This window comes from Colletotrichum destructivum, chromosome 10 (genome assembly GCF_034447905.1).
Source record: "Colletotrichum destructivum chromosome 10, complete sequence".
Lineage (NCBI taxonomy): Eukaryota > Fungi > Ascomycota > Sordariomycetes > Glomerellales > Glomerellaceae > Colletotrichum > Colletotrichum destructivum.
The window spans coordinates 1717889-1737691 of record NC_085905.1 but is presented as its reverse complement, the minus strand read 5'-3'; the positions used below and the strand labels follow the sequence as shown (position 1 = coordinate 1737691).

General features: G+C 56.0%; 4 protein-coding genes across 4 annotated transcripts; all 4 read left to right on the top strand.

Moving 5' to 3' along the window:
- Positions 1 to 7733: 7733 nt before the first annotated feature.
- Positions 7734 to 8003, top strand: CDEST_14809 (uncharacterized protein; the record flags this gene model as incomplete). The annotated part of the gene is made up of 1 exon (XM_062930965.1): positions 7734 to 8003. One exon carries the CDS (start codon positions 7734 to 7736, stop codon positions 8001 to 8003), a length of 270 nt encoding a protein of 89 aa, XP_062787016.1.
- A 2726-nt stretch (positions 8004 to 10729) lies between these two features.
- CDEST_14808 (uncharacterized protein) lies at positions 10730 to 11400 on the top strand. The gene has a single exon (XM_062930964.1). The coding sequence runs from the start codon at positions 10953 to 10955 to the stop codon at positions 11253 to 11255; it is 303 nt and encodes a 100-aa protein (XP_062787015.1). The 5' UTR covers positions 10730 to 10952; the 3' UTR covers positions 11256 to 11400.
- Positions 11401 to 17618: 6218 nt separating this feature from the next.
- Positions 17619 to 18179, top strand: CDEST_14807 (uncharacterized protein; the record flags this gene model as incomplete). The annotated part of the gene is made up of 1 exon (XM_062930963.1): positions 17619 to 18179. One exon carries the CDS (start codon positions 17619 to 17621, stop codon positions 18177 to 18179), a length of 561 nt encoding a protein of 186 aa, XP_062787014.1.
- A 217-nt stretch (positions 18180 to 18396) lies between these two features.
- Positions 18397 to 18633, top strand: CDEST_14806 (uncharacterized protein; the record flags this gene model as incomplete). Its single annotated transcript, XM_062930962.1, has 1 exon — positions 18397 to 18633. The coding sequence occupies one exon, from the start codon at positions 18397 to 18399 to the stop codon at positions 18631 to 18633; it is 237 nt and encodes a 78-aa protein (XP_062787013.1).
- Between the last annotated feature and the right edge of the window lie 1170 nt (positions 18634 to 19803).

Below are 19803 nucleotides of genomic sequence, written 5' to 3'. Positions count from 1 at the left end.
CATGTCCCATAGTCAGGGCTCCTCAGTAAGGTAGTCGTCCCGATAACAATCCTCATCCCCCACGCCCTCTCGGGGCTCATCATCATCGACGATGACAAGACGGACATTTCATTGCCGGCACTTGTGACGAAGCGGAAAGGGGGTGCGCAACAGAAAAAAGCGGCCCGGTAGAGCATGAGCAAATCCCCATGGCTTTCCCCCCTAGAAGCCAGCATAACTCCCAACCCGCGTCAAAGACATGCAGAGATTCCTCCCCAAGAGAGGGCCCGCAGGCAAATCATGTTAGGGTGCTGATATCTATCCCACTCGATAGCCTCAGGGCCTCTTGGTGGGGGGTTTGTGGAGCCGACGCTGGATGGGATTCTTCACCCTGATCGTGATTTCGCAGGAGGGAATTGTCGATAGCTGCTGTAATCACCGATCGGGGTGCAGGAGTCTTAACACCTCCCCTTGATTCCCACTCGCCTGGGCGACTACGAGATAGCGTGAAGGATGTCCGTACTACTGCTGTCTACTGCGCTACACTACGGCAAGGGACTTTAAGCGCCATCGCCCCATGCCATGGCCGTTAAGACCGGCCGATTACCGACTTGTACACGATGAAGAAGTGACCGATTCCTCAACAAGGGCCTTTTGTAAAAACCCAAGAACAAAAAACCCGAGTCACCCCAACGGCCAATGATTGGGCTCGGCCGCGTAGTGTAAATGGGCAAAATGGGCAGTGCTTGAGACGACACCAATGAAAAGGTCCGATACTCAACTCGCTCACTTACAATGGTACTTACTCACCCCCCTCCCCCCCAAAGCTACATGAGAAGAGGGCGGGTGTGAACTTGTGCAACGTGCACATCGAGTTGGAGCAACGCGGGGTTCTGCATACTCTCGATGACCGGCAGTCCCGAACGCGAGGCATCTGGGGACTGCAACGACGCCTGTCGCCGCGGCAAGCAAAGTTGTGTGGCCCCTCTCCGGAGAGAGAGAGAGGGGGGGGGGGGGGGCGGAGTCGTGGAGTTTAAGAGAGAGACGACGGGATTTCGCATTGGATGGGCATCCGGATGCGAAACTGAATCCGATGGCTCGCCAGGAGAGACGGGCAGGCCGTTGTCGGCAGACACTTTGTAACCAATCCCTCTCTCTCCCGCTCTTGCTCTTAACTCTCTCTCTCTTGAGACAGGGGAGGGCTTTTGCGATGCTTCCCCATGATAAGCCACGCAAGGATGTGGAATGAGCTGAAGGGACAGCCATTCTGATGCAGCAGCTCGGTTTTGAGTTGACTGCCTTCTTCCCGCTTGCCGGTGCGAACGGTGACAAGACAGAACCTTGCGGACAACTAGACAAGACATGTGATGCCTACCCTTCCGGTGTGTGACTGTTTCGAAAGTCTCGGTTGTTTGCTAGCGGCGGCGTTGGCGATAACCTGTCGCCTATCCCCGTATCCCTGGGGGGGGGGGGAGGCACCTTATCGTATCATATTATTGTCACTGGTCAGGTCATCAGGCGTCGCAACGGGCTGGCATGGGTGGTGGTGGTGGTGCTACAGCCACAGCCACAGGACGTTTGGATAGATAAGTGGTGAGAGGCAGTTTGATTGCATAGCAAGGATTTGGCCAACAGTATGGCATGGCATTCTTACTTTGCCGATATGGCCAGCCTCTTTTCGTTGTCGTACGGGAAGAGGGGAAGGGTGAAGGGGGCGGCCGGGGTGAGAGTTGATTTCCAAATCCGCGGGCGTCGAGCGGGCAACGGAATCTCAACTCCGGTCTGGTGTTAAACGCCGTATTCCCGCTTCAACGGGACGATGGCGGCCCTCGCAGGATGGCCGATGAAAGTGTGTGTGTGTGTCGTTTACTACTCGTAACTTCTTCATTGTCGCGCATAGCGTATACTTAGTTTTAGTTGTGCAAAGGAAACTCTACGTAGGACATGCCCGGCGCCCAAGGAAAGGCTCCTTCACTTGCTCGGCCTGTGTACATCGTAGGATGTATGTGTGCGTCTGTGTGTTAGTCTGACTTTCCTGTCACCGAGGAAGCGAAGACGCGAGAAGGCCCTCTCTCTCTCTCTTCTCGCATTATCCAAACATTTGTTGACAAACTCCACTTGCTCCGGCCTAGCGTCTGCCCTACCAGAGGTAAAAACTGAGCTGACAGAGCACGATGTGATGTGAGGGAGGGGGGGGAGCTGCAGGGAAGAAAGGTGAGAAGGTTGGGACGGTGGATAGATCAGAGCTTTACGGTAACGCTTACCTGTACTGCATGCCGTACGCCCACAGAAGATTCCCAGACCGTCCGAGGCCTGTGGGCACAGTAAGAGAAAACGGGGGGGAGGTCCCGGGGTTTGGAGATCACAAAGGATGCGTGGCATCGCCAGCACTGGCACCTTGGCACGCAGCCCGACGGATCGAGAGTTTGCGGGAGTCATCAGAATCTAGCCCCTTCTGGGCACAATTTCATCCCAAGAGTCCCCAGCCCTTGGACCACAGCCCATGTGGTCGACCCCCCATCCCGTCCGTGACGACCGGCGTTGCCGTCTGACCGTGGAGAACCGTCTCCGCATCCGTATGATGTGGCTGTTAGTTGCATGAAAAAGACGGAGACTGAACAAGACTGAGGATATACGGCACACGCCCCCCCCCCCCGCCCCCCCCCCCCCCCCCCTTAACCTCCCGCCCCGTCCACCCTCGGTTTAACGCAAGATGGAAGACAAAACAAACGCAAAAGAGGAGTCAATGGCCAAGGCAGCACTCAGCTGCATTGGCCAATAATCGACGTCGACACCAAGTGGCTGGAAAGTCTTGAGTCTCGACGCTTTGTGTGGTGGTATCTGTATTGCTGGGCGGCTTCACGCACGGACGGACCTTCTGCAGAGCCAAGATCAATAACCAATCCTCTCGTAACAGCCAGAAGCATCTTGCTCGACAAAGAGGTCGGCAGCAGAAAATAGACAGAGTGAAGGGTTGGTGGAAGAGGGGTAAACAGAGTTTACCTCCCACTATCTCTCACTCTCTCTGTCTTTCTCTCAACAACGTACAAGTACACGCACTGAATGGGATACCGAGTGTCCGTCCGTACGAATACAAGTTGAGCATCAGCTGCTTTTGACTTGCGAGGTGGAGGAATACTCGGTGAGGTAGGGGATCGCACGTGTCGAGAATGCCATGGCGGGAAGTCAAATAGGCGCCCCCAGGAACTCTGATGCCTACGACAGGGCGTCCAAGGAGAGTTTGCAGAGATTACAGAGCCCGTGATCGCGTCAAGTGACTGAATTACCATACCGGCGCTTCCCCTCCAGGAGCATTCTGCCCGAGAAGTCTAGACGCATATCGTTCGAGAGTTCTTGGGTTGGTTCTTGGCTCCCCCCTCCCCCTCCCCCTCCCCCTCCCCCTCTCCCCCTTCCCCGGAATAGAGTTGACGCCTGCAAGTCCTTTTCTGTGGAGTTTTGCCCTGCCTACTACGGAGTCCGTCTGGGCAAATCGGTCTCGGCGGCATCTTGTCGTTGTCCGCACCGTGGTCAAACCCCGCGACGCGCGGGCTTCTTCGTGATGGATTTCGCACTCGGCGAGAGGGACCGCCAAAGCATGTTCGCCGAGAGAGTGCCTTTGCTCTCTGGGCTCATCCACTCGCCAATCTATGCCCAGCGTCGTTTGCATCTCCCTGCTGTTTCAATAGCGCGAGAGGGGCTTTTGATAGGTGCTGTTTGTAGTTGATGTTGGGTTCGAAAAAATGGCTCCCAAGCAAAAGCATGGAAAGATGTCTTGATCGAATCAACGGCCAGCCCATGCGTTTCACGAACACTTTCGCTCCCCACCCTGTTTCTCTTCTGTGTCCGGAATGCCCACTGTAACTATATTCCTCCTGTGTCTCTCTCCCGTTTTGTTATCTACAAGAGACAGCATCGGCTGTACTACAAACCACCTAAAAAAACCCCCGGCTCCTCTTCTTCCCGACCCCGGGTCCCCGAAAACCGCCGGGAAGCCCGGTTATGGGTGTATGTGTTATGTGTGCCGTGACTGCCGTTGGTTCCCCGGGCGAGCCTGCGCCCACTCGGGATGCCGGGATATGGAGTCGAACGGGTTCACCTAGGAACCCGGAAGGGCTGAGACTCTGACACGACACCTTTTTTCCCCCCTTTGACAAGTGTGTTGTATGCACACAGCCTCGCGGGAAGAAAGGGGGGGGGGGGGGGGGGGGGGGCCTGAACTGGGCAAGTCGCAAGGATGATGGCCACATGGATACCAGCCAAACCGAGGACGCGAGAGCTCGCAATGTGTGGGATAGAACGCCCGGGACCGCGGCAACTGCAACAGCAGTAACAGCAACAACAGCAGCAGCAAACCGCAGTAGAGAAGCATTCGTCAAATCATATTCCCGGAGGGATGCCCCCGGCTCGACGTCCACTACCGTGCTTAGTGCACGCTCGTTATTGCCAAGGAGAAGTCCCGCGGACCTCCCCAAGGACCCTTTGACTCTCGAGCAAACGGCCTGCGGGAAGTCGCATGGTTCGGGCCCTCCGTCCATCCCAAGCCCAAGCCCCCCCCTCTGAGAGTTTCAAAGCAGACGTTCCCGCCGAGTGGAGATGCCTTCAGCATAGGCAACGCATCAACCCATGCGCCCCCTTGGCATCTCACTACATACCGCGCGTCGTCGTTGTATGGAGAAAGAGAGAGTGAGAGATAGAGCGAGATGAATCTCCGCTTGGCAAAGGAAACAATAGCGCTGCAGTTCTATCGTGCCTAGTCAAAACGATGGGGTATTATAAAAACATGTGGAAAAAATTAAACCCTACTAAATGGCGTCCCGCGAAGATCATGCGAGGGAATTGTTTATCCCAAACGGCGCTTGGAGACGACCTCTCCTATTCCGATCAAAAGGACCGCGAGCGGGCTCCCCGCCCCCTCTCAGACGGGCTATTATTTTGTTTATTATTTCCCGCATAGGCTCAGGGCTCCTTCGTCGATCCCGGGAAGCGAGGCGATGGAGCTTCGCGGTGCTCATATCAATCATGTGTACTACTCACGACATACTGTAATTGCGACGCTGGTTGGCTCGTGGTGGTGGCAGCCGTCGTTGTCTGCCGAGGACGGATGATGGGATGAGGTGGTGGCACCCCGAACTCTCTATCAGATGTCCCACTCTCGGGATATTGAGAATCCCCCTCCCCTCCCCCAAATACCCGTGGCTGACTGATAATGGCAATATCGGAAGTGAAAGTCAAAAAACACGAACCCCTTGCTCGCCATCGTGTTCGAATCCTGAGCAAATTCTCCTATTGCCCCGATCCGCCGTCCTCCCCCCCCCCCCCCCCCCCTCCCTCCTCTTCATGAACCCCTTGCCACGATGAGCCCACCAGGCCCTAAGAGATGTCCCCCCCTAGATATTCCACACGCAGGACGACACTTGGACAAGAAGGAGTGCATCGCCATCGGGAACGATGAGGCAGACCTCGTTTGTAGGGGCAGAACCGACCGAGTCACGGACGGCACCGCGAATGATGATCCACGCCACGAGCTTCATGGCTTCCGCCACCGCCGTTTTACGTTCCTTCGCGTCCTGAGCCCCTCAAAGCCCTCCGCCCCTCCCTTCACCCTCCACAAGGCCATCCTGCAATCGAGATGGGCAATAAAAAAGTCACTCTCTGCCGGCGTCTCGGACTGATGACCTTCTTCGTCTGTCATTTTTGGGAGGTCCCCGGGTGTGGGGGGGGGGGGACAAAGGGGTCCGTCCCAACGGTCTGATCAAGCGCAAACGTGCCAATGTGCCAGAAACACGCGCAACGAGTATCGGGAATTACCAGAGGACCATAGAACGGCAGTAGGGAGGCAGCCACGGCAAACGATGGAGCACTCGCGCGGGTCTAGATGTCTGATTGATTGCTTCCTCCTCCCCAGTTTGTTTGGACCCTGAATTCGAGCCATCCTTCTCCTCCTCCCCCCCTTGTGTGTCAAAGTATTTAAAATAATTCCGTCGTCCTCTCCTCCCCTGTCGTTGTGCTGGCTCTTGAGAGAGTGATGTTGTTTGTTCTTCTCTTCCATCTACTCGTATGAATAAAAAAAGGTCTTTGATCAGACTTTTCGAACAAACGACTGGCTCGGACAAACGACTGGCTCGTTGTTTATCTTTCATTTTACCTCTTTGCGTCTCATTCACGTACACCGACTCTCCACCGGCCTGGGAAGCGACACTTATCATCAACATCCGTGTTGTTTGTTACCTGACCAACAAGAAGGGACAAGTCATCCATACCCACCCACATCGACATCGCCCCGATCCTCCAAGGAAAGGTTACGTACAGAGTACGATTGCTATTAGCGAGCAGGGCCTCCTGGACGCAGACACTCAACGAGGCAGGCCTCAAAACAAAAGCAATAAGAAAGAAACCAAAAAAAAAAAAAGAAGGAAAAAACCCCTCCACCGATTACAGACCGCGCGTCTCTGCAGTGCAGCACCGCCGCCCAAAGGACTCACTCGGTCAAGATACTCAGCCAACACGCGTCGGTCGATATCTGCCCAATCGACATCCGTCAACCGCCTCTCTTAGGTTGCTGCCGCCAAGCTGCACACGCCCGTCTGTCTGCCCACGTCTGTCCGCGTATCCGTCTTCTGCTGGACGCCCGCCCCGGTTGAGTGAATAAGATTCGTAAGACACCCACCCACACCCCTCTTGGCTACCGTTTGGGCGTTTGTTGCATACCCATCTTATGCACAATGCTATTCCCCCTTGCCTCGCTTATGAAGAACCGTATGCGTTGCCGTATCCGTATTATATAGCACACCTCGCTAATTTAACTCGGCACATCGCAGGCCTTGAAACTCTGAAGCGGGACTTTACGGACCCCACGCCTCCGTTCATCAGTCAGCCCACACGCCGTTCCCCAAATCGGCATCGAAACCGTCTTGTGAGTCCTCCCCCCATCGACCGATTCTCCGTTCCACGTCTCTCCTCCGTCTCTCTGGCTTTCCAGGCTCCCTCTCCCTTCCCTTCATCCACGCACACCCCCCCTACCTCGGCTTGGCTAGGCTTGGCTTCACTCTCTCTCTCTCTCTCTCTCTCTCTCTCTCTCTCCAAGGTCTTGTGCCTGACGTTGCACACCCCCCTCCCCTCCCTCGAACGACCTCCATTCCCTGTCTTCTGACTTGAAGCTGGGGTGGCTTGGCTTGGGCTGGAGAAGCAGCAGAAGCACACGCATCATCCTTGCACTGCTGGGCTGGCGTTGCACAAATCCCCCTTCTCCCTGCTTTTGCTGCCGACATATCCAGAGGCAGAGCACCTGTCTCTGCTTTTTGCACATTTCAGTTGCATTATTACGCTGGCCTGTCATCACGATCTTCTCATCCTCCATCGCACGCCCCCCCTCCCCGGGGGAGAGTCACAGATGACACCCCCGGCACTCTTCATTTTTCCCTTCTTATTTCTTTTTGCTCAAGCCCACACCCCTGTCGCTCTCACACCCCTTACCCCCCTGTCAACCAGCCCACCCCCCTCCTTCGCTCCCTCCCACGGTTTATCTCTCCTTCACTATATATCATCAAGCCATCCCACACCCACAGTAACAGACCTCACTTCTTACCATTACTCTGCCTTTCTGACACCGACCCGAGAAAAAAAGAACCAACAGCTCGCAACAAGTTCGACACCAAAAAAAAAAAAACGACAGGCAAATACCACCAACAACATTAGGGGTCCTGCCAACACCCACACTTACGCAAGCACACGGCATCCAACCTGCCAACACCATCATGCCTTCTACCTCCTCCCGCCCGTCCAAGATCCACTACAGCTCGTCGTCTTCCTCCGACTCAGACCTCTCGTCGGCGTCATCTTCCTACAGGCACAGCATGGACTCGGCAACACGACCCATCGCCTCGGTCGAGGTTCTCCGGTGCCTGCGGTGCGCGAGGTCGGTCGAGGCGACGTCGACCGACGACTCCAGCTCGACGGGCATGGTCCGCATCGCCCACAACCTGTACTACTGCGAGCGGTGCGCCAAGTCGGTCGGCTACAAGTGAATGAGCCTTTCACGTGGACTGCATTCTTCGCAGAGGGACGAACGGGAAACTCGATAGACCATTCTCCCTACTTGGAAAACCACTTCACCAGTAGGAGGCGTACGAAAAGAAACGGAAAGCGGCACACGCACACGATACGACAGTGGCCGCTTCGCATCATGAACACGCACCGCCGGATCGCGGAAACGGGGACAGCAACAGCAGCAGCAGCAGCAGCCGGCATTGGATATGTCATGCTGCCCCTATGTCATCACGGCTGGTAGGGGACTTGGGACAGGCCTCAACCGAGGGGAACGCCAATCGGGTAGCACTCCCGGCACCATGCACGAGCCCGACTTGACTCGACTCGACTCTGTCATCAGCCCAGGCCTTAGTCATCAATCCGTAAATGGACGACAGTCGACCCTGGCCATCGCCATGACGATCACCGCCGTCCGGCTTTTATGGTTGTTCCAACGGCAGTCATCATCTGCAGCAACGGGACGGCCATGAATTCTCACACAATTCTCTTCCCCCCTCCGGAGCAAGCGAAGAGATTCCAAAGACGGATACCCTATTTGCAACACAGCGCAGCAAAGTGGAGTCGGCTGACCCGCTTCGTTCGTGGCTTATTACTTTCCCTCGGAATCTTGGGCTATAGCCGACGGGACTGACCGACAAGGTCGGCCCCCGTGCGGCATGAAACGCAGACGGGGGGCAATTCGGCCAACGACACATGGCGACGATGGCAGCATTATTACACAATGCTATACCCAGCATCCCCATCCCGTTTAGTCAGTCAGTCCAGTACCACACGGCAATACGACAAACAACAACAACAACAGCAACAACAACGACGACGAGACAGGAAAGGAAAGAATGAAAAAAAGGTCCGCCCAGGCCGCATTGCGGATCTCAAATTGCCGCGCCGCGCCGCTGACACGGCGTGTCCGGAGGACGGATCCCCCACCTGGATGGTGCAGCGCTGAGCCCTTATTGGGCCAACCACGGGTTTCCGTCGGGCGGGCAACATACTGCACATCTCCACTGCGGATGATTGCCAGGCTCAATCTCGCATGAGAAGGGAGAGGGAGATCTGGCCCAACTCCTCGGAGCGGTACGAAGGAAGAAGGGAGGAGGGAAAAACGATGGACGAGGTTCTTAGACTAGCCTGTCCTCTATTATTCTATTCTATTCTTGATGATCATCAATTTACTCAACTCTTCTCACCTTCACACTGATTTGCTCGCCTACACGTGTTATGATTTTGTATGTATTTAGATGTCTTGGACCATAAAAAAGTAGCAGCCCCTTCCGCCTCTTTTTTTCCTTCCTTTTCACCCTTCCACGCTATTGGATGGGCTATGTCGGCCCCGCAGGCCGGTCTCTTATTGGCCAGTTTCTGTTCCCGAAGTAACTCCACTCTGCGGGCCATCTCTGGCGGCTCGGGATTGGTCAGCTTCGGGGACTTGGCATTTCCGCTCCCGGTCCTGTGTGGAGCCTCGGAGCAAGAGCGACTGGAGGAGAACAAAAGTGCGGAAGGGAAAGATGGAGCAATAAAGATACACGCTAGAACAGGGCAAATAGGCAGCAGTTTCATGTACCTTTCCCCCCCTTCGTCTCCCCAGTCACCAGTCGCCGGTTGCGGCACGTTGGCGCTTGCCCTCACTTGGTGGACTGCGCCTCTGTCTCTCTCTGTGCCTCTACTCGACCTTTATTGGCCTTTTCTGCCTCGGTCTCGACTGCGTCTCATTTTTCCCACACAGACACCAACCAGTAATGTTTCCCGCCTCGTCTCAGATACGAGGTTTCCAGATCTCACGTGGGGATTCTGTTTTGCGTGGGAAAAAAAAGCCAAATGAAAAGAAGAGTACAACCCATTTCCCTCTCATGGGGCGGGCGAGGGGTAGAGAGGGTTCCATTGCACTCATACCTACCTACCATACCTACCATACCACCATTTGCCATTCGTGTACAAGCCAGATGCCGACAACTCAAACAAGAAACTCTCTCCTGCGCACATCCCTCCTGGCGGTCCTCTCTCGAGATCTTGCAACACCCAACAGAGAAAAACGTTGGCGCTACTTGATTAGCGTGTCGCCGGCAGAGGTAGGATGGGACGGGGAGGAAACGACCAGACATCATTGTGCATCACGGTGCCCTGAGGACTCTGGCCTGGTCTGGTCTGTCCCCTCCAAATCCTTGGCTAGTTTTTAGTTCGGTTCTTCGTCTGCAAACCATGCATCGTGCAATCTCCCACTCGCAAGAAAGAAGGCAACAACACCAATCACCGCAACGCATCTCAACGCAGCGCGAGTCGGACGTCACTGGGGAGGGGTGGGAGGGAGGAACATCACCATCACAGGCCCGTTGGATCATGTCTAGCGCTGCCTTTCGTAGGCGACAGATCATAGGTCATAGGGGTCCTTCCTGTCTCTTGCCCCGGCGGCCCGCTGAACACGAACCGAGATTGACGGGGGCGGAACTCACTCCTAACCAATCATTGTCGCGGACGGCCGCCCTCCGCCGATTTTGATTGGTTTATGGCCCTCCCCCCCCACCGCTGGGGAGCTCGCACACTGTCTTTCTTGCGTCGTTTCCGCGCCGGGGCCGGCGCCTCTGACGTCGACGCGCATGAGCGGCTTTTTTTTCCTCACTTGATTCCATGGGTCTAGATGTTTTTTTTGTCTCGATGTGTTGTTTTTTTGCCTTGCATTTTTTTCGTTATTATTACAAAGTACTATAAATGCATTTTTTTGTTTCCGTCATGGTGTGTCCCGCCGAGCGGAATGAAAATGGCATCAGCGGAATGGCGCGTGTCTTTTTATTTTATTTTATTTTATCATTTTTTCTCGAAAACCCTGGTAACAGACAAGTCCTGTTTAGGACTAGGAGCGTACGAATAACTCTGTACACTTTTTTCCATGTTACTGCAATCTTCTTTTCCAACTTTAGATACGCCTTTGGGCAATGGAGCAGAAACGGAATGGCGGATACCATCATCGCTTACAGAGTCGCTACTGGCGGCTACGGAATCCAGGTCTGATAAAAGAATCAGAAAACCGAACGAAGCAATTCAGACGTGACACACACACACACACACATACCCTTCACTCTTTCTGTGACCCTAAACCTGCGAGATGCGACCCGCGTATTATCCGTACCCCGTCCTCGGCAATGGAAACGCCAGACGCCGGACCCTTTGCGGGTTTTGATTCAAACAATTTCGCGACTGAGGTCTGGAAGATGGGGACAAACCACGTTGGAAGTTAAGGAGAAGCAGAGAAGAAGCAGGGGACGCAGTAAGAATTGAAAATAAAGATAATGAAAAAAACAACAAACTTAATCTCTCGCGCGGCAGTCTTGGCGAACCCCTCCATCCTCCGACGTGACGAGGTGCAAAACCGCCCAAGTCGTTTTAGGCGTTTACGACGAGAGATGCCGAGGGGCCCGCGGACTCTTATTTTTTTTCTCCCTACAACACACTCTCCAAAACATCCCTCCATTCTCACGTCTTGGCGGTGACAGGGGGAAAGGAAGAAAAAACACACACACACACACACACACACACACACACACACACACACACACACAGGCCCGAATTCATGACCACGGCCGAGAGGATTCAGTGCCAGGGTTCACGCCTGCCGGGCCATTGACATGCTCCAGCATAGAAGGAGAGAAAGAAAGAAAGAAAAAAAAATCGACTAACCTCCGAAACAACTACCCACTCTCCGAGTTTGTGCGTAGACTCTTGTGCTGACGGAGTCGAGTCCGGACGGGCATCGGGATTATGGGGAAGCCGTTGTCGTCGTCGTCAGGTCACCGAGCATCAGTAAGCCATACCAGACAAAGATCTCAGGCGTCCTTCTCTGTTTGATCCGTGGGGCCCGCGAGACCAGTGTCGTGCAGCGTCTCAAAGCCCTCCCTCCCCCTCCCCTGTCAGTAGTTACGGACTGCAAGACGCTGAGAGACAAGCCTTGCCCCCCCTCTCTTCTCTGACGGAGGGTCTCGCGGCGTGTCTCACTCGCAATGTCTTGGTCTGTACGCAAGACATCATCAGCCCTGGATGCCGTCGTAGTCGTCTCTGGCATGCTGCCGTGGGAGGAGGCTGTGCGCGCAGCTTGCTACGTTGCCAACACCAGCACTCCACGAGATGGAAAAAAAAAAACCCCTCCCCCAAAGTCTCTCACTTCCGCTTGTTGTGTTTCTAAATATTCACTCACGTCCCGCGCGTCTGGCGTGCGTCCCCTGCATCTCCTTCGTATGGAACAGAAGGGGGAAGGGGGGGGGGAGAGGGATTCCATTGGTGTGTAAATGTGTGCGAGTGTGTGCCCGTTTTCACGGAAAAACGGGAACCCTCGACATCTGCCCATCTGCAGGTCCGCCTCATCGGTACAGCCGCGTATCCATTACTAACCTCCCCCCTATCCCGTCCACGCCGTCTCCCGACCGGTGTCTCAACACGGACTCGTGCAGAAAGCATCATCGACACATCAGTCTGATGCCGGTGGCTGTGAGAAGAAGACCCGCGCGGGGAGAGGGAGATTCGCAGCGGCAGCGTATCAAAGACACCGGATGGCAGTCCGGTCACCACTGCCGATCCTCACTCGCGCATGTCCGTAAACGACCCCCCTTTCCTCGCTCTCTCTTTCTATCTCTCGCCTACGGGGGCGTGTAATCGCGACCGCGGAGCCGCGCTGGCTGTCGCAGCCTGTGTGGCGTCCGGCATTGGGCATTGGGGATGATCACTCATGAGCCGGAACAAGCGCCGTCGACGACAGGAGGCCCTGCCGCTGTCGATAATGGGGGATTAGAGTGCGGCTATAGCACCTGTGAAAAGGATACTCCTGGTCGTGCGGGTCGGGTCTTCCGTATCATAAGGTGATATTGTGACGGTGGGGGAATAAAAGGGGGGAGAATAAGAGAGGCTGACGGCTGAGGGCGAGGGTAGGGTGTGTTTCACAGCCTGAATATCGCCATATCGACCGTATATTATATCCCATGCCTCGCTCCCCGTACCCTTGAAGGCAGGGGGAGGGGGACCCTTATCTCGCGGGAAGGGCTGAGTGAGATTGTCCGAGGGGGGGAGGCAGACGGGCAGGGCGCCCATAAGGACGAGGCGGCAGGGGAAATGAAGCTTGAGAACGAGGGCACATACGACTCGCCGAACCGTGCCTCCTTGCGAGCACCGGCCCGGCTGACTGACTGACACAGTTGACACGACGAGGGAATGTACGAATGTAACCGCGAGAGCACTGGCCGCGGCCCGCAATACACGGCACCATAGTTTCTTGACTCGCTTCCTTAAATTCTGGAGAAAGCTGCACCTTGGCCTCGTTTGAGGTAGATGGGGATGAGAGATCGACAAACACCCCCCCCTTTCCCCTTCCCCTCCTAGCCAGGGCTGTCCAATAAATTGGTCCCGTGGATCAATAGGGAATGGGGGGGCCTACAGAGATTGTTGCTAATTCTGGTGTCTGGGTTCTGTGGCCTACCAGTATCCAGTAGCCCGTACCGAGGCGGTGATACCCAGCTGGGAGCCTCACTTTTCGGCCCTTGCGCTCCGTCATTTCTTGGATTCCTCCAGGCTGACTGGCGAGATTTCCCAGAGATAACGCCTCTTGGTAAATCATGAGATAAGGGAGGGAGGGGGATGGGGAGGGAGGATGCATCCGTAATCTTCAATGTGCTATCCTGTTGCTTTGCGAGTGGGGGTGATTGGTCTCGCGGAGCATAGTTGAGTCGGACTGAGCACAAAAACAGCCCGCCCCCCCCCCCCTTCCGTCCCGGGGGGCCGTCAGGTATTTTACCGGATTGGGCACGCGCCAGTGAGATGCAGCCCGGGCGTCGTCGTGCATAACGACAAGGTGGTGATTGATGGTGGTTCATCTCGTCGTCGTCCTTGACTCGCGCTGCCGTCCTCGGTTACGAATGATATGCCCAAGGGGGAACGATTCTCCCGCGGTGAGACAAGACTGGGGATATCTCGCGGTTTCAAGGCGAGCCCGGCAGGGACTGAGAGTCTGACAGTCTGACAGCCTCGGGTTCGACGGGATCCAAGACACGCAGGGCTACCTACACACGCAGGCGGAAGGGGGGAGGGAGAGGAGAGACACAGAGAGAGAGACGGATTGTGTGAGTACTCGAGTGTGCAAGTGAGTAGCGAATGAGAGAGAGAGAGAGAGTGAGAGAGACCGGTTGGAGGTCCTGGGATGAGGCTGGCTGTTTAGGTCCGCCAAGTCGCCAGCCCGTTCCTGGGGACTACCAGCCTAAACCCCAGACCGGTTAGCTGATCCGGGTCTCGCAGATGCCGTGTGCTGCGTCGTTGCTTTTTTAGTTACCCTTCATCTACGGACAAGAGAGATCTCTCCCGAGTGCCGGACTGAGACTGTCGCAACGATGTCTTCCGGGGCTCCGCCTCCAACTGGTTTCCTGTTTCTGTCCTAATCTGCAAGCAGTAGCAAGTTGCAAGGCACAGAGAGACATTGGGGCCTGGGAAACAAACACACACACAAACACGTTCGTGTCATCCCTTTGCTTGGCGGGTTGTCGTCATCCATGGGGGGTTCTGGGGGAAGGGGGGGATGAGAAGGGGGATGGATGGATGCAGGTGTCAGATCAGATCAGATTAGGGTCTCTCAGTCAGTTGTTCTCGCTCACTCACTCACTCAATCACTCAATCACTCATTCACAACTCACTCACTCAGTTTCTCACTCAGTCCTGTTACTCACCACCTACTTACTCACTCACTGTCAGTCAGCCACCGTTCGTATTCCCGTTCATCCACGCGTTCTCGTGCTGCACTCCCCCCCCTGGACGCTGTTGGCACACCCCCCTGTCACCCTGAACGGGATCATCACGGAGGGCTTCAATGACGGTGCCCAGACGACGGCACAGGCACCGTTTACCGTTTTCGGCCGGCCAGCGGCACCGTCCGTGTCCGTCCAAGTGCAGACAGATGCAATAATGAGAACACGACAGATGGAAGGGGGGAGATCTTGGCTTCACGACCGTAACCCGCATCCGGGGTCCCGTTACAAAAAAAAAGACACCAAAAAAACCGTAGACTTGGAAACAAACACGGCTGCTTGGCTCGCGCGCGAGTTATGGTCACTTCTCTCCTCTTGGCAATGTTTCTGGTACGACTTTTAGTGAAGAACAAGAAGGGCTGTGTCGAACTCGTCTGATATTATACATCACCGCCACCACCACCAGAGGTGTTAGCCAACCAAAGGGAGTGACGGCTTTTGCGAGAACTCCCTCCCCCGGGTCTCCCGGCTGCCTCGGAGCGGACACGGACGAGAACTGAACATGCACGGCGAAACAGTGGCATGATAGTCGGGGAGGGGGGGGCAGCACATCCGGCCGTCGTACCATTTGCTGCCTCCAATTGCCAGAGATTCGAGATCGATCTGCTATCTTTCTTGGTTGTGGATTTACCCTTTTCACCCCACCCCTTCATCTTCATCTTCTTTTTCTTTCCACGTGTGGATGCTTCCAGGACGCGGTGAAACCAAAAAATGAAGTGGGCGAAAAAAATACCGAGGAAGAAGGGGAAGAAAAAAAAAAAAGAAAGAAAAAAAAACCTGCTGTCATGGATCTCCCACCCGCTGCCTTGGCTGAATGATGCTATTCGGAACCACACCGGAACCCACTTGCCGCCCATCAATCTGAAGATTGGCCCGCTGTCAATGAGTGAGTGCTGTTGCCGGTGCCGTTCCCACACGCCGCGTAACCCTTGGTCAGGGATCGTAGACATCATGGGCGGTAGATATGGCGCATTCGGATGTCCCATCACACGAGTCGCGGCCAACGGTTCGCGGTGCCGCTCATTCACTGACGGCTGTTGCTCCGGATGCCCGCATCACCTCCATACTCTCCCCCTGTCACGGCCTGCGGCACGGCATCGCCCTCCGCGAGGCCGGTGATGCGTGGGCTAGAGAGATTGATGTCTGTCATCTGCAGATCGCCCACTCGACTCGTGCGGGTTGCATGGACTTTGAGTTTCCAAGTGCGCTGTGCTGATTACCCACGCGGCCAATGGGGTTCTTGTTGCTGCACTTGCTTGGGTTCGAGAGTCTGGACGCGGCCATCGGTGGGGGATTCGTGAGCAGAACGATGTCAGTCTTCTCCCCCCCCCCCCCCCATCCATCATCCTTTCATGCGCCAAAATATTGCGCGTCGGTCAGTTACGGTCGTGGACGTCTTGATCCAGCGTTGCGCGGGAGGGGTTGGAAACTTGAGCCGGCGAAGGGGGAAGCTAGCCAAGACTTGGTTGCGAAAGGCTTCACTTCTCTCGTCCCCCCTTTGGGTTTGAGGCGGGATGGGTTGGTTGCCCAGTCTACTCAGTCGGGGGTCATGGCCACCATGGCCCCGTCTGTCATGAAGCGATCGTCGCTGCACCTAATCGGCATTGACAACTGCAGATGGGAGATAGATGGGGGGGGGGGGGGGGGGGGGCGAAAAGCTGGGACAAACCCGCAAAGGCCAAGTGAGTGCCTTACTCGTGAACCGCACCGGGCGCAAAACCTAGACGCATCGACGATGCGACCAGGATGGCTGATGCCACTATTCCCAACTGTTTTCTTTGCCTGCGGGCAACCCAACCTCCAGCCGCCATCCCTGTCCAGAGTCCTCCCTCGCGTTTCTGTCCGTCCAACTGGCCCATTCTGACAGGCAAGTCCGAGACAAGAGCCACCGAATAAGGCTCGGGGGCTGCTTGAGACACCTCTACCTTGGTATGCACCAAGTTGTCCAATAAGGCACGAGATTTCGTCACCAGAGGAACCCCGGCCAGGTCTGGCGTCATATGGGAATCACGCAGACGCGCAAAAGACATCAATGGCGCCCGGCTGCCAGCGCTGCCGCGACGCCGCGGCTCTGCCCTGGCCTACCGTTCCTAGACACGCCGTGCCGTTGATGCGCCCGCAGAGATAAAAGCATGTCTTGGTCGTGGGCGCAGTTGTTGCAGCAGACGGACGGGAGAGAGAGAGACACAGAGACACGCACAGAGAAAGAGAGGGTCGGTCCTCAACATAGGGATGCCTTGGTGGACGGGGAGTGTGCATCTCGTTTGCCTAGAACAGCATGGTGTCCGGTCTGTCGACAGGAAACCGTCACTTCCCCCCTAGCCAGTTTGTCTGCCGTCGTCCGGTGGTACGGTCTTTTTGGTTGGGAGCAGAAGGAAGGGGGGGGGGACCCTGATGCTTTTCTTAGATCCTTGGTTTTCTCAGTTCTGACATGTTAGTCTCTGTGTCTGTCTGAGGGGGCGAGGAAATTCAGGCCTCTGAGAAGCCAGCTTCGTGCGAGACTAACAAGCGCAGACGACGTGCCATTGCGTCCCTAGCGCGATCTGCAAATCCCTTTGATACAAGTTTCTTCGCAAGATGTATCCAACTGTGTAAGGCCAGAATGGGGGGGTTGGGTGAGGTGAGTTCCGGGGCCAAGATTCGAGGCGCGGAATCTGATCTCACCGTGCATAAACGGACGCGGGGGAAGGGTGAGAAGAGTAGCAGCAACAGCCAAAACCGTTTGAGCCATGGCGGGCTCGTCCGTTTCGTTTCTCTCCCCGTGTCTGGATTATTCTGAGTTGATCGTTTGCGGCGCCGTGGTACACACGCATACGCTCACATATGCTCATCCACATAAGGCATAATACACACCCATACACACACACACACACACATGTTCAACATCCACACGCCCCTAGGTCTTGTTTATGTAACGGAAAACGGAGGCCATATCCAGCCCCGCCGGTGGAGAAACCAGGGCGGCCACGATGGCTTCCTCGCGGCGGAGAGTGGAGAGAAACGGAGAGGCGTAATAGTGGGTTATTGCATAGATGCCGCAACGGGCACCAGACCCCCAGGACTTACGGCCCACGAACGCCGCCGTCTGCTCTCTCCCGACGACCGCGATTTCATCCTGTTCTCTCCGGATTCTCGTCCCGTTACCTCCAGCTCCTGGCCCCTCCCGGCTCGGGCTGGACATGGAAGCGCGAAGCCCGCGGCGCCGCTCCGGCTTCCCTCCCCGCCCTGGGGACGAGGGACGACGAAAGGAGGTATATCGACAAGGCGAACTGGGAGATGCCAGAGTCCCGTTCCCAACAGCTTCATCTTGTCCTGCTCCCACCGTTTGACCCCACTGGTCTTTGCCTGGCGGTCGGCCAGCCAGCCAGCCAGCCGGCTTACTAGCACTGCTACATTCGCTTTCCTTGTGCAGAGTCTAGGCAGCTCCTCCTGCGACTCTTTCCAGGTTCCAGCCCTGGTATGAGACGGACGAGACCCAAGCCACACGACCTAGCCCGGCGTCTTGTGCAACGGTTCACCAAGGGACGGTCCAGACCCGTCCATCGAACCCCCGGGGCGCCTAGACCAACGCACCTCAGTCGTCAGGGGTCTGGGGAATGGAATGGGAGCTGGTGTTGGTGGTGGAACACACGGGCCCCCAGGAGAGAGAGTCCAGACCGGTCGATGCGCCTGGCTGGGGCCAAAGATGCGCCTCACGCAGGTTGTTATCTGCTTCTTCTCGACTTCCACTCCTCTATACCATGCATCGCACCAGCAAGGGGATGCCGGGCTTCTTCAGCCTTCTCTCTCTATCTCTTCCATTCTCTCTCTCTCTCTCTCTCTCACCCTCGTCCGATGAGCCTGGAACTCGACTACTCTGTGCAGCGTGCGCCCCGTCCGGGCGAGCCTCGGCCTTGAAAGCAAGCAGTAGGGAGGTGGAGCGTGGCGGCGGCACGATCTGGCCTTGCCTCGTCCCATGCCGTCCTTACCTCGGGCCTCGACATGCGTCAACCGTGGCCGTCTCGCTAACATGGTGGGGGAGAGGGGGGAAGGGAGGACCTCGGGACGGAACGCAAGGGCATTCTCGATCTTGACAAACCAGGTGTGCCTTTCTACCATCTTCGACACTCTGGAGCGTACGATCGAGGCCCTCTTGGCTAGATCCGAACGAGACGTGAGCCCATTCCCTCATCCCAAAACACCACACAGCTCGCATCTCGTGATGCTTCAAAGCCACCCCCCCATGCGTCCGTCGCCTCTCCCCCCTATTTTACATCGCCCACGCCCTTCCCGTTTGACCAGCTCGAAACGGGAAAACCCTATTCCCGTTAACCTCGCATTATAAGGGCCCGCGGCCAAGACGGCCTTTCGCACACACACCCCCCCGACGATCGACCAGAAGGTCCAGCCCCAGGGACTTGTTTCAGTTCTTTTTGTCTTTGTCAGAAAAAAAAAAGAAGAAGAAGAAAAAAACCCTTCTCCCCAACAACAAACGATAGCAACGGGGCTTGTTTCCGAGTATTCCTCCCCCGTGTAAGTGAGTAAGCGTCTGGCCCAGCCCATGCCCGCCCAAGCATCGTCCGCGGCATTCCGCGGCTCAGTTGAGCAGGCCGCCTCCAACGTGAAACCCAAACCGTCGTGGCCCCGAATATGGCCGAGGGGAATATGAAGCCAGAAACCCGTCGCGGGATGGCAAAGCCCCCCGGAAGGCCGGAGGAGAAGGGTCTCCTTTCCCCGTTGGGGACCGAGGCTGGTAGTCTTTTCTCTTCCTTTTCCTTTTTTGTATTTCACATCTTGGGCTATCTCGCAGATACGAGTTACTTGACGGACCTTCAACACACCTTGTGACACGCTTCTCGGGACGGACGGACGGACGGACGGACGGGAATTGCACAAACCTACATAGCGCTCTCCCTCGCTCTTCAGATACGAAACAATATTGACAGACAGACACGGACACGTGGGGGTGGAAGGGGAGGGCCGAAACATATGCAGGCCGAGTCACACACGAAAGGGGAACGAACACCTT